The sequence below is a fragment of the Aquarana catesbeiana genome, linkage group LG05, assembly GCF_042186555.1.
Source record: "Aquarana catesbeiana isolate 2022-GZ linkage group LG05, ASM4218655v1, whole genome shotgun sequence".
NCBI classification, from domain to species: domain Eukaryota; kingdom Metazoa; phylum Chordata; class Amphibia; order Anura; family Ranidae; genus Aquarana; species Aquarana catesbeiana.
In genome coordinates, this window is record NC_133328.1 from 186,655,759 (window position 1) to 186,672,968 (window position 17,210).

The 17,210-nt window shown below is 39.5% G+C and overlaps 1 protein-coding gene across 1 annotated transcript in view; it reads right to left on the reverse strand.

Annotated features, from left to right (window-relative positions):
* CNTNAP2 (contactin associated protein 2) overlaps positions 1-17,210 on the reverse strand; it is a 2,786,505-nt gene that overhangs the window by 189,237 nt on the left and 2,580,058 nt on the right. The window contains exon 16 of the mRNA XM_073630449.1: positions 9,300-9,470. Within this exon, the coding sequence (XP_073486550.1) occupies positions 9,300-9,470 (171 nt within the window). The remainder of the gene's footprint in view (positions 1-9,299; positions 9,471-17,210) is intronic.

Below are 17,210 nucleotides of genomic sequence, written 5' to 3' on the forward strand. Positions count from 1 at the left end.
TGGCCCACCCGGCCATTTCTCCATGACTTTTTTGGACTCTGTTTGTTCTGTTGGACATGTGAGTATATGAGCAACACATATATGTTTCTGTCTTTGCCTTGATCCATCTGTTGTCATGGGATGGACATAAATACTGATCAGGTGTATGTTGTTGTTGAAAATATGTATTTTTTTATATTTTAGATTGCTACATTTAGAATAAACTGCATATCCAATTATCCCTGAAGAAGGAGTCTATGATACTCCGTAACGCGTAGGAAACATCGAATGCATATGACCATTTGTTACATGTTCATATTTTGAGTGCATATATTTCTGTGATTTTTTGGGAATATTATGCACTCGAAAGTGATTTGTACAGATATTTCTAAATACATGTTAGTATGAGTATTATGTCACTGTTTTTGATAATTGTTGAATAAAATTACTTTATACTTTATCACTAAATTGTATGTCTCACAGTCTATGCCTATAAAATCCCCCCCAAGGGGAAATTTTGTACTATATTCAAGATTGGGATAGGGAAGGAAGGGGTGTCACCGCTCCAGGTGGGTCTAATGAAAGTAAACCTCTTCACCAGTTAGGAAGCCGCAGGTGCTGGCAATGCTTGTAGCAATAGATAGAAGATATTTCTGGACTGCTGCACTGCAAAAAATATTTGCCTTTTATTCAAAATATAGCATCAAAAATACATGCCACAGCAGAACGGACAGAAGAGCTGACACGTTTCACACTACAAACAGTGCTTAAGCACTGTTTGTAGTGTGAAACGCGTCAGTTCTTCTGTCCGTTCTGCTGTGGCATGTATTTTTGATGCTATATTTTGAATAAAGGCAAATATTTTTTGGAGTGCAGCAGTCCAGAATTATCTTCTATCTATTTCAAGATTGGGATGTTGGCTGGTATACAGTAGATTCCACGATCTCCATTTTTTTATATCTAATGTTTCATGTTTAATATGCCATTGTATCAAAAAAGAAAAATCATAAATGCAATAAACACCTTGGAGGAATAAAATTATAAACCCTCTAAATACATTAACACGTTGAGATTAATCTAAGAATAAAATTCTTATATCTTATAAAGATTGAATACAATAAATTCATTCCCTTCCCAGAAAACTTAAGATAGGGATTTCTAGTCTCAGAGTGCCATCTGGTGGACAAATTAAGCTATTGTCTGGGCAAACAAGTAATTAATTGGTAATATTTCCCTCCAATCAGAGGTGGGTAAATATTGCAAACGACACCCTCTGGGATGATCCCTAAGTACGGCAGTACTGGGAGGATAAAAATGGAAGCTCAGAGCGAGACTGGATCAGACCTGTTCCATCTCAATTCTGCTTCATCTTAAAGGAAGGACTCCATTTCAGATCAGCTCCACCCTGAATCATCAACAGCTAAAGCTCCTGCCATCTTGATATGCATCCACCTGGAGGTTCTTCTTGATCCAGCCTCATCGATCCGCTTTCTCCTCATCTATAGCTCATTCAGATCCCCATCTTGGTTTTCATCTATCTCCATTCATCAGTAGCCATTTTGAGGGTATGATCCGCAGCCATCTTAAGGTCATCTCCATTTATCCAAGTGATCCATCAACATTTATCTTCTGAGGGTAACTAATGGTGTGCTATTATCTAATTCACTTTTGCTTGTTTAAGTAAAAATTCCTTTTACAGTAGATTTTACTGGTTTGATTTGATGTTGCTCTCACAATATCATAATCCAGAGGGATTAGATAATGACTTTCTTGCTGTATTGGCACAACTCACAGACAGACCTGCCCCTTAATCCAACTGCAGGGAAATAACAGGTATAATCTGTCAAACGCAGATTTCATTGTCTGCTAGGTTTAGTGATATCTGGTTATGTTATCTACAGGTGGTAATTGAATTAATTAACTCACCTAAATCGTCAGGATCTATATGTATGTTTTAAAAAACACAAATCTATTGTGCTAGGGTTAGTACAAGAATCCTACATACAGCAGCTAGCACAGAATTGTTAGAGATGATGAGAACAGTATTATATGGTAGTGGTGCAGAGCTGAACTAAATAAAGTCAGTGATTTAATAAAGAGTTCATAAGTGTTCAAAGTGGTGTTCTATGCTGTATATCAATAGTGCATGGAAACCATCACCAACACTCAATCACACTGACTCTTACCCTCAAAGATATAAAGGCAATGAGTATCATCCGATGGAAAACTCAACAATCCTCCACTGTAAGGATATCACCTCCACCAGAGCAAGATTTCACTAGCACTGATCAGTAATGGATGCCAATTCAGGGGTAAATTCCACCAGCAGCCCGCACTAATATCAATTAATGCTTCCACCATGACAATGATACTCTATTTACAGAAAGCTAAAAAGATCAATGGGGCAGTGGCAACTTGTCTGAGAGTCAGAAATTCCCCATTGCTCAAGGAACCCCTAGCAACCTCTGGGGGAACCCTGGTTGAGAAAGCCTGGCTTATATGGTTAAGCAGCTTCCATAGGAAGAAACTGAGAAGAGTTTGTTGTACTCAGCTCACCTCAAAGCTGAAACGGTCAGTTGTGGAGGATTGCTGAGTTTGCCATCGGATGATACTCATTGCCTTTATTTCTTTACTTGAGGGTAAAAGTCATTGTGATCGGGTGTTGGTGATGGTTTCCATGCACTATTGATATACAGCATAGAACACCACTTTGAACACTTATGAACTCTTTATTAAATCACTGACTTTATTTAGTTCAGCGCTGCACCACTACCATATAATATGTTTGAGCCATATAAATTGAGAAATTTAAGTTAAGTGTCTGTGTTATACTATCAATCTTACTGTTATGTGTGTTGATAGTGACTTGATTGTGAAGTAAATCTTAATTTATTTTTCTATTATCATAGTCCATACTTTTACACGATTTCATTGTGCTTAAAAGAATATCTGAATAGAGCAACACATTTCAGGAATAGTTAATTTGTCAGCATAACTATATTTATAACTTATTTTTATTTTGAAGGCACTGCCATTCATAGATTGATTAAATAATCAATATTGCTGATTATTAATTATCCAAACATCCTGACAACTTATGCCAAAATCAAATCTTAGTGAGTAATTGACTGGCAGTTAGTATGCAGGTTGGTGTGCCAACACTTTACTGGCTGCAAATGTGTTAAAGGTTGGTGACTTACTGAGAAGTGAAGCAAGAGCAAAGATAACAAACTTGGAGCTTGCATCCCCAAAAAAGTCAGCAATGGCAGCGCTAATGGTTTCCTTTAAGTCCATAAAGGAACAGTTAGAGGAAGTGATTAAGATTAGCCTTGATGTTAGGATTAGTGTAGAGGTTTTGGGTTATGCATAGGTGTAGTGTCAGGGCAACCTTAATGTGGTTCTAAAGGCAATTTTCTTTTTTTCAATTAAACAAAAAAGAGGTTATACTTACCAGCTCTGTGCAACAATATTGTCCCTTAGCTCTTCTTTGGTGGTTCCCTCACCAGTGCTCTCCCCTTCTTCTCCTTATGAGTGACTCCATAGCAATCCATGTGCTATGGGATTACCCGTGCAGGTGCACACCCATAGACATACACAGCATGGCTTGGCCACTCCTCCACACTCCCTCCATGCATGATTTGACTGACAGCAGCAGGAGCCAATGGCTCCCACTGCTCTCAGTGTAGCCTGTGAGAGCTGGAACAGGCGAGAGAAGAGCTGCAGCCAACACACTGTTGGATTATTAGAGGACTCCGGTAAGTGTTTGGGGGACTTCCACTGTATGTACATCCGCTATAGTACAATGCACAGATACAAACAAAGACTTATTTGAAAATCTGGAATTCTACTTGAAAAATGTCCCTTTTTTCATACAAGTTTTTTTCAAGCATTAAAGCGGGGTTCCACCCAAATTTTGAACATTATCTCTATGCATTCTCTTCCTTGCCTAGATGCTGACATGCTGTGTAAAAAAATTTAAATCGCCGTAATTACCTTTTTTTTTCTAATCTTCTTAGCACTTCCTGGTTTTCCTCCCATGGGAGTAGGCGTGTTTCTAGCCTCTCCCAGACCTCCCACAGTCCCCTGGGAGCTAGTCTCAGGCTTCCCAGCATGCATTGTGCAACAGCGTCATCACAACATCTCGGTGAATGCTGGGAGCACAGCATTCACCGCATCCAGGAAATACATGCTTGTGGGCTTCAAATGCTCACAATGAAAATAGAAACCGCCTTCAGTGAATTTTATAAGTTATTCTTTACAACGAAATCGGACACAGGCGGACTTATTACACAGAACATGTGAGTAGATAATCATGAGAATAAAAGTTTGTGAATGAACTCCAAAAAAAAAAAAAAAAAAACGATAGATAGGTGGACCCCCGCTAGAAGGACTTTAATGGTCCCATTTACTGCCCCTCAGTGGTTTGCTACCAATTCATTGGTTTTGAGGAAATCATTGAAAACTAACTTAGAAAAGTTTTAGCTGAAGCACACACTGTAAACTACCAAAGCTACATACCCTAATATAATTAATGTGGCAGAGGCTAATAATTTAGGGATTATGTAAAAACAAGATCAGGAATGCTGTATATGTCATTCTTAATGTACATGGCAATGTTTTTCTTCAATTTCTTGTGGCTGAAATAAGATTCCGGCTTGACGCAAAAGGTCAATTCATTCTTATGATTACAGTTTTCAGGGAAATAAGCTTTTACTATACATATTGGCACAATACATAATAGCAGATAAAATCTAGTTAAATGATTCAATAAAAGGTCTTGAAAAAGCTCAATGTGTGCCAGCTAACCTTTTTAGCATTCCATTAAAGTTAGCTGCCCAAAAGTAATTCTGCATCCCAGGATTACTGAGGTGTATAAAAACCTTGCCGTGTGACATTTGATATTCACCAACTGTTCTGTAGATGTTAACAAGGGCGAAGCTGCAGGGGGAGTACCATGCTGAGCTGACATAGGTGCCAATGCCGCAGGCACCAATTTAGAAGACATGCTTCCTAAAATAACTTTCTTTTGACCTATCTTTGTTTTAACCTTGAAAGTACAAATATCTCAAGATAATATGCCACCATCATATTAAAGCGGACCTGTACTCTAAAAATGAAGATTTTAAAAATGTTAACTGTGTCTATGCAGTACCCTAAAAAATTAACCTTATTATCTGAAAAATAGCAGTGGACTTTCTGGTATGTGAATAAGCCTATGCACACCTGTGCCTACAGTACTCCTTGCTGAAACAAAATCATAAATCTACCTACCAAGATGGCTGCCTTCATATAGACACAATTAGGGAAATTTTAGCTGTGGGGCGGGAGAGCATAGACAATACTGGTGCCTCAGCTAGCCTTTTCTGGCACAACTTTTAAAATTCAGTTCCACTTTAAAAAATACTTTTAGCTATAAACAAATTTGCAGAACACCCAATCACTGCTTCTTTTTGTATTATCTTGAAAGTCTGAATTCAAAGCGTATCTATGGTTAAAATGTAAAATTATTATATTAGTTTCCACACTGAATTTGAATTATTTCCAACCTACTCTGTTAATTTGGACAATCTTGAAGTTTTCAAACCTACTTTGTGAAGATCCCCTGCCTTCTGAACTACAGAGGTGCTGAGAGGAGGAGTTTCAGGAGACGGGGTCAGTACAAGAATCACTGCTTGCAGGCAGCAATGTACCATGGGATATGTAGTCCTTAGAAACTGAGTTTAAACAGCAGAGGGGAAGCTGCAAAGCATGCAGAGTATCCAGGAAGTTGTGACCAGCAGACAGCAGCCCTCCCAACGTGAAAGGAGATTTTAAAGTAAACTGTAATTAGCCACAATAAAATTAAGAAAAACATCGCCATGTACATTAAAACCATTCTTCAGCCTGAAAATAACAAAATTAAGAGTCAGCACAGCTACAAATACTGTAGCTGCTGACTTTTAATAATAGGACACTTACCTGTCCAGGGATCTAGCGCTGTCCTCATCAGCTCTTCGGTCATCTTCAGGGGCAGGCGTCAACTGGCATCCCACTACCCATGTGTGAGCAGTGCTGCACTTTGTGAATGGTCCTGCAGCATTTTATGACCTGTGGCGTGTCCCAGAAGGCTGCGAGCGGGAAGGATGTGGCCAAACTTTGCTTGGACTGCAGCAGTGGTCCAACCGGAGTGGAAACGGGTACCTGTCAAAACCTGGTATCTGCCCTCCCCAAAAAATATGTGCCAAATATATTAGAAGGGGGGGGGGGCAAGGCAGACAAGTAGAACTTCCCCTTTTGGGTGAAGACCTGCTTTAAGAATGACATAGAATGCAACATTATTATATATAGAATTCTTGACTTTGTTTTTACATAAATCCTAAATTAAGTGTCTCTGCCATGTTAGATTATTATTAGTTATTATTATTAAGAACATTTAAAAAAAATGCTTTTTGTGGTTTACAGTGTAGGCTCCAATTATAACATTTCTAAGTTATTTGCAGTGATTTCCCCAAAACAAGTAATTGGCAGCAAACCATTAGGGTGCATTAAATAGGGCCATTAAGCTCATATTGGATTGTCAAATATAACTATTGTTTGTGTTGTTATTACAATGTTCATGCTATAAAATGAAAGTATACACTGTGAACATAGAACTCCTTTAACCGCTTCTGAACCACCCACCGCACATATCTGTAAGTTTTGTCTTCCGTGTCTGAGGTGCACACACCTTCGGAGACCTGCTCTCACTGTGATTGGGCACAGTGGAAGCCAATCAGCGGGTCCGGCGGCCGCAATGGCCGCCAGCCACCTGCGATCATTTGCTGGAGAGGCAGAACTGCAGTCTGCATATGTAAAAAAAGGCAGACCGTCATTCTGTCACAGAGGAAGAGAGATATCTTGTGTTCCTGCTATTTAGGAATATAGATGTCTCTCTTCCTCCAGTCAATCCATCCCCCACACAGTTATAAAGCATTCCCTAGGAGCACATTTAACCCTTTGATCACCCCTGGTGTTAACCCCTTTCCTGCCAGTGTCATTTATACAGTGACAGTGCATTTTTTTTAGCACTAATCACTGTATTAGTGTCACTGGTCCCCAAAAAGTGTCACTTAGTGTCCAATTTGTCCGCCACAATGTCGCAGTCCTGCTAAAAATCGCTGATCGCCACCATTACTAATAAAAAATGAATAAATAAAAATGCCATAAAAATATCCCGTAGTTTGTAGATACGATAACTTTTGCGCAACCCAATGAATATACGCTAATTGGGATTTTTTGTTTACTAAGAACATGTAGCAGAATACATATTGACCTAAATTGATGAATAAATTCGATTTTTTACATATTTCTATTGGATATGTTTTATAGCAGAAAGTAAAAAATTTATATATATATATTTTTTTTCAAAATTTATAGCGTTAAAAAAACCCCTGCAGAGATGATCAAATACCACCAAAAGAAACCTTTATTTGTGGAAAAAAAAAGACATCAATTTTGTTTGGTTACAGTGTCGCACAACTGCACAATTGTCAGTTAAAATAACGCAGTGCCGTTTCGCAAAAAATGGCCTGATCATTAAGGAGGTAAAACCTTCCGGAGCTGAAGTGGTTAATGCAGAGCAGTACGTAGTCATCATGTATCAAGAGCAGATTTGAATCCAAAGAAATTTCCTCCACCTTGGCACAAGAGAACAAGTTTTTGCTGCCCCAATAGCTGTAATATTTTTATCGTTTTAGGGCATTATGTTACGTCGCTTCGCCTTTTGGCCACTAGGGGCGCATGCAGCGTGTTCCCGACCCTAATGCGAGTGCCCGGCAGGCGTGATGACCGCCGGGTTCCCGCGATCGCTCGTGACAGAGCGAGAACCAGGATCTGTGTGTGTAAACACACAGATCCCGGTTCTATCAGAGGAGAGGAGACAGATTATGTCTTCATTCTGTCTCCTCCTAGACAGTCCCATCCCCCCACAGTTAGAAACACACATAGGGAACACAGTTAACCCCTTGATCGCCCCCTAGTGCATTTTTCTAGCACTGATCGCTGTATAATTGTCAATGGTTTCAAAAATGTGTCAAATTACTAGTAAGTGCCGCCATTACTAGTAAAAAAAAATAATAATAAAAATCTAAAATCTATCCCCTATTTTGTAGACGCTATAATGTTTGCGCAAACCAATCAATATACGCTTATTGTGCTTTTTTTTAACCAAAAATATGTAGAAGAATACATAGCGGCCTAAACTGAGGAAAAAAATAGTTATTTTGATAAAAAATGTGGGATATTTATTATAGCAAAAAGTAAAAAATTTTGTGTTTTTTTACAATTATTGCTTTTCTTTTGTTTATAGCGCAAAAAATAAAAAACGCAGAGGTGATTAATTACAACCAAAAGAAAGCTCTATTTGTGAGAAAAAAAGGACGTCAATTTTGTTGGGGTACAGCGTTGCATGACAGCGCAATTGTCAGTTAAAACGACGCAGTGCCGAATCGCAAAAAATGGCCTGGTCATTGAGCAGCCAAATCTTCCAGGGCTGAAGCGGTTACGGGAAAAACAATAAATGCTTAAAGTTACATTAAAGGTTTGTTTCTTTTTAAAATATCAAACATGTCATACTTACCTGCTCTGTGCAGTGGTTTTGCACAGAGCAGCCCTAATCTTCCTCTTCCCGGGTCTCCCACGGGTGCTCCAGGCCCCTCACCTCTGCCTAGTGCCCTCATAGCAAGCAGCTTGCTCCTGAGCTGCTGCTCTCTGTGTCTATTCACACACAGAGCATGGCTCGGCCCCGTGTCTGCTCTCTCCTCATTGGCTCACTGGCTGTGACTGACAGTAGCAGGAGCCAATGGCTACTGAGGCTCTTGTGCACATTGCTGGATCGAAGGTCTTTACAACCACTTTAAAGTGTATATGTATGAATTCTTTTTTCTTTAGTTTCAAATAGAGTAGGGAAAGGTTAAAATCTCTGCAAGGTTATTTTTTTTTGTCTGTCTGTGTCCTTGTTGTGTTGAATTACCCCCACAAATTGCCCTGGTCACCATTATCACTAGGACAGAAAGTGATGGAACAGTTGTCACCAGATAAGGAAGTGAGAGTAAATCTTCCAATAGGGACACCTGTTGTGGTGACTATTGTCTCAGCTGGTTGTGTCTCAATGACAGAAAATAAAGAAAAAATCTACACAATTGGATGACACACACAAACAAAAATGGACAGTGATTTTTACCCTTCTCTGTCATATCCTAAACAAAAAGATAAGTATTGGCCATACATATTATTTAAGAAAATAAGAAGAGAACTAACAGACTACACACACGCATTAAGCAAAAAAGAAAAAAAATACTTACATTTTAGTTCTATCTTTATGAAGTCTGTGTTTCCTCTATTTTCTACAAATACTCCATCTGGAGCAGAGGTCTTAAAGTAAAACGAAATATCAGCGCTGGTTTCTCCTTGGAATGTAGGGAAATGAAGGAAAGAGTTTGATGAGATGAAGGAGACAGCATTCCAGTAGTTTTCTGTAGGGTGACACAAAGAGAAAAACAATTTAGCATTGACAACAATTGAAAACATACACATTCCTTTAGAATGATACATCGGTGACTTATAAACCTTTTAAACTCAAAGTAGTTGTGAACATACAATGTTTTAAATACTTTCTAATACAGTTATAACTATGTAGGCACCAGAGCGGATTTTGCTTAAGTTCAGAAATAATATTTTTGACCTTTTTACAATGTTAAAAAGCTTTGTCATGTGACCATGCATCTCTTCTTCCTGAGGCAGTCTGTGATTAGGAGGAGATGTGCGCCAAAGGCAGGCTGTGATTGGTCAGGGTCTATGGTAGCTGAACAAACTACCCAATACAGGCATCCTGTTTGTTTGCACAGTATCCTGTACCTCTGAATGGCCAGCCTTTCTGTGCTTTGTGTGGTCAGTTTAGAACAAGGAAGAAAGGTAACTAGCAGGATCAACCAGGTACTTGAGATGGACTTCTTAATGATAGAGACTTTAATTTATAAAATACACATACACTATGTGAACACACACATAGAAAAAAATTAGGGTAACCTACACTTAACACATTAACAAAATGTACACTTTACCTTAAGCAATAGGGTATGGCAACATAACGAAATCACATGCTAATAAGTACATATATCTTGTCAAGAATTAAAAGCAACTGCTCCCAAGTAGTCTAGCCTAGGTTAACCACTTGAAGACCAAGCCTATTATGACATTTTTTGTTTACATGTAAAAATCTGTATTTTTTTGCTAGAAAGTTACTTAGAATCCCCAAACATTATATATTTTTTTTAGCAGAGGCCTTAGAGAATGGTGGTCATTGCAATTATTTATGTCACACAGTATTTGCGCAGTGGTTTTTCAAATGCAATTTTTTGGGGGAAAAAATACACTTTAACGAATTTTGATGCAAAAAAACACAATATATAACACAATTTTTTGGTAACATAAAAGATGATGTAACGTGTCATAAATAGATACCTAAAATGCTTTAAAATTGTTCCCAGATTTGTCCTCTACCCTTGAAAGCATGAAATTAAAAAAAAGAAACAAACAAAAAAAAAACATTGATCTCATGCTTTCCAAAAAAAAATGTCAGTGTATACATCTGCCCTAACCGGAAGTTAAATACTGACGAAAATACTTGTCGCTTTCAGTCTCCTAAACCATAGAGGTGATCGAGATGATCCATTCTCCGAACACCTTTATTGCAAGCTGGCACAATTGCCATTTTTAATCCTGGGCTCCCTGCCAAAGTCCAGAGAGGCCCCATATGGCAGAAGGGGGTCCTCTTCCGTTACCTGTAAAAGCAATCCAGCAGCTAATTAGCCACTAGGATTGTGTTTACTTTGTAGAGCATTGCCAGTTGCAGAAATCAATACGGGGTTATGGCTGACAGCTGCAGCCATAACCCCGGTATAACCACATGGTCTCTGCTCATCACAAGCACTATGGGTGTTATATGTCATTAGAAATTGCAAGGAGTTTATTGTTTTAAACAGACCCTGCTAGGTTTGCATGCAGTGAGGGAAGATAATTAGCTACAAACTACAAACTTTGCACACAAAAAAAAGCTTTTTATAATGTTAACACACATTGCTAAGTCTATTAATGCACAGCTTCAGACCAATTTTTATGTTTTGGATACAATGGAGAAGGGTTAGAACTTCTGTCAAGCTTTTATTACAATGTGTGGTCTTATGGAATATGATTTCTCCCTTATTACCTGCCTATGACAAGTAAGGAAATAAATACAGTAGGTATCTCAGGAGTAGTGAGACAAAGACAGCAATACACATTTTTCAGAGGTTCTAATCTTTTCTAACTACTAAAAAAGAAAGACTTTGTTGTTCTTCTCCTATGGAAAAGATTTCATTTCAACCCTTGTCCCTCGATTCCCCTGTGATTGGCATAGGAGATGAGGGGGGATTTTCTAAGAGAGTTACAGACAGTAATAAAACCCTGGCAAGGGTCCTGTCTCTTTCTTTAGGCCTACAAAGAAAAGTTTTGGTGAGTGTTGTGGTATTAGACTGATCAGTTTCATATGTGTCCATAACCTTGGTGCCCAACCTGCAGTCCTTTGGTATATGACGTGCCTCCCACAGACCTCAGCAGTCTGTAGGGGGAACATTGATTAGGGCATAGCACCATTGATCTCTTCTAGCCTCATGTACCATGTTACCCAGCTAAATATATAGAATGTCCACACTCTCTGACCCTTATTTTCTTTACTAGGTCTGCAGTTTCTGACAGTACTCTTAAGCATTGCAGATATTGAACATTGTGTGAGGCCCTTTGGTGATGTCAGGGGGGCATTTGTGGGGGGCCCCTTTAGCTCATGACTTGATAACCACTGGTCTATAACATTCAAGAATACAGTTCTTTTTCCTTAACAAGTATGTTTTTATCCTTAAATGGAATTCTTACGATAGTGTTTTTAATATTCTTTAGATACGCGTGCACATTGTATAAGTAATTGGCCTCAGATAAACAAAGTTACCAACAAAAAAGTCTGTTAATGGATTAAAACCCTGATTCTATTTTTTACGGTGTAGTTATTTATGGGTCGGCTGACTCATGGTATAAAATGTACTTCTTGGTGGTGACATCATTCATTCTTTACATTATTCCACTGTGTGTGTATAGCAGTGTGCAGAGGGTTCCATCAGAGTTTTTAGAGTGTCCTGGGGATGCCCATTCAGCAGGCATATCCATGATGCCCTGCACTCACAGTGTGTCTTTAGTCTTTTGGGTTGAATGAGGCTGGGCATCATTTAACTTGTAAGACTGAGGACATCTATTGGCAAAAAGGAATTACTGTGTGGGTGCCAGAAAGAAGCACTGTAGCCAGAGCTGATTTTTTTATTTGTAAATAGGGAAATATATATTATAGTGAAAAACCCCTTTGGATAGCAAAAACAAAAAAAGAGGGGGAGGGTTCCCCGACTTCAAAAATATATTTAAACAGGGCAATAAGGCTAGTTTCATACTGGTACACTGCGGTTTGGCCACAGTGCAAGTGTACCCATGATTTCCATGCGCTCTAGCTGTGGTTTTAGTGGCCGTTCAATAGATTTTCTATTAGGGTGCTCATTTTTGCCACGGTTTCTGAAAGTGCAGCAAAGATGTAGCATGCAGGACTTTTGGTGGGTGGCAAAACACAATGCCTAAAAGAGGATCGATGGGGCTATGGCTAAAACTGTGGGTAAAGCACACTAAAATCATGTATACACCTGCGCTCCAGCCTAACTGCAGTGCGCTAGTGTGAACACGCCCTAAGATATAAAGCTTCAAGTGTCCTCCAAAAATAAACCAGAGTAATCCAAAATAATAAACAAAGAAACTAATATTATTGTACTTTTACTATCTTACAAAAATAGCAAAACTATCTTTTATAGAATAACTGTACCAATATACCCTAAGCTACATTTCCAGAAAATAACTAATATAGAATGATCTACACTCTATAGCACTAGCACTACCAGTCTGATAACCTAGAACAAAATGTCACTGTTTTAACTCCTTTATTTTGGTTTATTTTTGGTGGACACCCAAAGCTTTACATATTTGTAGCACCCTCTAGCTGGGTGCTAGCGTACATAGTTGTAAGAGTAGGTAAATTGGCCTGGCTGAGAGCCAGGCCTGGGTAGAATCTGGGTCAGGGCTGAGTGACTCAGGGAGGCTGAATGACTCATCAAGTAGCACCTCTGCTAACTCCCCCTGCTCTCTTGAACCTTGAAGAGCTTCCAGATGCAGAGGATAGAGTCTAGGAGGAGCTGCTTGGAGTATTGAGTTGGGTCCCAGCCAATCCCCAGCAAAGTGGGATGGCAGAGGGCGGGCACTTCTTAAGTACTCATGAGTCATGCCAGCAGGGGCAGACGGGAGGAAGATGGAGATGGAGTGCTGAGGAGGCTGTTGGTGGCCCTTAAGGGTGCACCCCAATCTAGGGGGGTGACCTCGGGCCTGGGGCTTGGATGCTGGAGGGACCCTCTACAACACAAGGAGGACTCCTATCCTGGAGGCACGGGAGCAAGGAGAGGACAGCAGGAGCAGGTCAGAACGTCCAGGAGATCTCCTAAGTGTCAGTCTGGAGGACTGGTGGGTGTCAGTCTAAAGGACTGGGGAGAACCAGTCAGGAGGACTGTGGAGATGTAGCCTGGCTGGCTAGAGAAAGGGGCTTCTGCAGCCAGGAGGGCTAAATGTGTTAATGGTGTCACTCTGCATTCCACAAGTCTAGGGGCTGCAAGTCCCTGCCTGTAATGGGTCATTGCTAAAAACTTTTACAGAGTGACACTGCTGGAGATTCTGCAAGCACATGAAGTGCTGGAGGAAGGAAAGGGGCTGGATATAGGACTGTATATACTAGGAGTTGACCCTGAAGATTGCTTTGAAGTCAAGTGGGCATCCTATAATACCCCTATCCCCATCCAAGTTCAATACCCTCAATAAAATAAAAGAATCAAAGTGCTGGACTGTTTTCCCAGTGTGCCTGGCTGTGCAGGGGGATCCCATTCTACTTGAGGCTCCTACCTGGGGTGCGCTACACATTATTGTCACATTTAAACTGATTTATTCTCACTGCTGCTGGGGGGCATTAAAAAATAGCCCAGAGTTAGGTATTACCAAAGGTGTTACTAAACCTACACCAGTAAAACCAGTCTGTATATGCAGTAAAGCATACTTGTTATACTCACTGTGGAGCCTAAGGGGGTTAATCCACCGTATTGTGTAAAAAGCATGTTTGATCCTGTCCTCTCTGATCCTCCCCTTCTTCCACAGTCCCCAAACCATCAGCTGAAAAATTTGTAAAAACATAACACATACAGTACTGTAATCTTACAGATTACAGTACTGTATGAAATTATTTCACATCCCTTTTGTCCCCAGTGCTTTGTCCAGTGCCCTGCATGCAGTTATATGTTATATATACTGTTCTTTCTGCCTGGAAACTGGAGATTGTCCATAGCAACCAAAAAGTGTCCCTTTATGTCATAGTAAATTAGAACACTTGCAGAATTGAGCGATAGTGAATCGTGGGGAAATTTATTTTATTATTATTTATTTATTTTAATTATTTATTTTTATTTATTATATTATAATTTATGTTTTTGTGTTTCAAACTTTATCATACCCGGGATATCTACTAGACTCTTGTTTGGACAGATTTAAGTGTGTTATTGTTAAGAATTACAGACCTACAGTATAAAACGCCAAATTTCCATGCAAAATAATTGTACCGCTTTCAGCACCTAAAATCCGAAATAATCATACCGCCAGGGAGGTTAAAATACCACCAGATCTTTCATTTAACCCTTAAAGTCTCATTTTATTTAAGCCAGTACCATATTATGGAATTGCTTGCATGCAAAAGCCCACATTGAAAGCAAAGTGCTACAATAAAATTGTAAATCAGATATTTTATCTTCCTTTGCCTTAAGTTTCAGAAATTTGATTTTAGTCTAAAGCATCAACAAATCAGTGTGCCATCATTTCAGAGGAAGGCGTGTCAGAGAAATAAATTACAAATGGAGAAATGCAATGGAGTCCTTGCAGCAACTCTACATTTAGAACCTTGGACTGTGTTTAGCACCCATCATGAGTGCAAAGAATCTCTTATTTCATTGCAAACCAACAGTTTTCATCTGTCCCTCTAAAAATCAGGAGTGAAAAGAATAAAAAGCCCATTTTTATGTCATTTGTATTTTATGTTGACCTAGCATGGAAGAAAATATCAATTTGATGCAGAAGCTTTAAATCACCTAAACTTTATCATAAAGTCAAGCCTAGATTAATGGTGTGGACTTGTTTTCATCTCCAGTTTTATGAAACTTTAAAATCTGCTTTTAAAAGATCTTGCTTCTTTATCAAAACAAAAAGAAAATCCTGCAGTGAGCATCAATATCGCAACCAAGGTTAGTGTAAGACACAAATTACTCTTATTATTTCACAGTAAAAGAAAGAGTGAAACATATTAACTGTGGCCCTCTTTGTAAAACAATAAAACAATCCAATCTTTTTAGGTTTATTATATGACTACATCAATATCTAGATACAACAAAGCACAGGTATTTACTACATATGGGGCACCATGTCCCATAGCAGCCGATGTAAGAATAATTACATACACTGATTTACATTTTTTCTACTGATATTAAAAAAATGATAATACTGTAAGCTATTACTGTCACTGCTTACCTCCGTAGCACCATTACTTAATACTGAATCTAACAGCTGAAATGAAATTATCTTGGGTTTTGCTAGCATCTCCAGTAAACACGCAGGGCTGAGATCCAAGAGAACAGGGAAATGCATATTGAAATACAAATGCATATACATTTTACTTGTTAGAATTTTGTACTTGTGATCTGTGCACCCCTTCCAGGTAGTATAGCCTAGTCAAAGACCACAGCCTCTCTGTTGCACGTAAAGTTAACCCCTGCTTTGTCCATGTATAGTAAAGCAAGAGATTCCCTTTAATGGCTTTCCCCGTAGAAGTGTCATGCCTACTCCTAGAGAAGGTGGTCAGGCACTATAGCTGGCTATGTGTTCTTCACCTATAGCAGCCCCCTTTCCCTTAAGGCAAGCAGGCCGAATGGTTTTCGGTTGCCCCAAGGTCTTATACACAATGCTATAGTGCCTGGCCACAATGCCAGGGCAGATGCTAGCTAAGCACAGAAAACAGGTACTTGCAGTTGGCAGGCAGGCAGAATGGTGTAAAGGCAGTCCAGGTTTAAGGCAGAGAGTAGCCAGGTTCAAATTTTTGGTCAAAAGGCAGGCAGAGTTTAGAGAGTAGTCCAATCTGAGGTCGATGACAAGGAAATCCAAACTAGCTGGCAGGGCGGGATCAGGCGAAGGTAAAGGTCAAGGCACAGGAACAAGGCAGGTAAAGAGGATGCTTGAAACACTATCACAAGCATGACATTATGGACTTGGCAGGCTTAATTCAGGTTTGGACTCCATCCAAAGGCTGTGTCTACACCAATCCCCCTGCATGTGGACAGTCAGACAGAGAGAATGCAGCTCAGCCAAAACCGGGATGCTGGAATGAGACCAGCAGCTGACATGGGACAGGAGTGTTACACTCTCCTGAACAAAAGCTTACTTAACTTCTCTTGGCTACCCCACCATTCATGTAGCTATTGGGAATATATGACTCACTCCCTTTTATTCCAAGTGACAGTGCTTCATGAATGGTTTCTAAGGTGTACTGGACAAGACAGATGAGGAAACCATCTTACAGTATTTCTTAGAGTATGCTTTCTGTAGCATGGTTCTTCCAGAGGTTGCTAGGGGTTCCTTGAGCAATAAACAACTCTTACCAGTAACCATCACACTTTTCTGTGAACTGTAGATATAGTAATTATTTCCAGGGGGTTCCCAAGCCCGGAAAGTTGTTTCAAGGGTTCCTCTATGCTAAAATGGTTGACAAAGGATATCTTAGTAATTTTAGTGGCAAGATTTCCCCATAATAGTTCCCACCCACCTAGCAGTCCCGCTTTGTCCTGCTTCAGCAAGGTTTTCCTAATTCCCCCAAATGAAATATGCAATAAAAATCTAACACGCAAATAGATAGGTAGGGGATAAATAGATAGTTACCTAGTTAGTCTCGTTACAAAAAGACACAGTCCATCTATTTCAACCAATAGAAAAAAATAAATAAACAGAATAAATTGAAAACTACCAAATACACAATCCTATACCCACAATTAATCCAGTGGAAGGCAAACAACCCC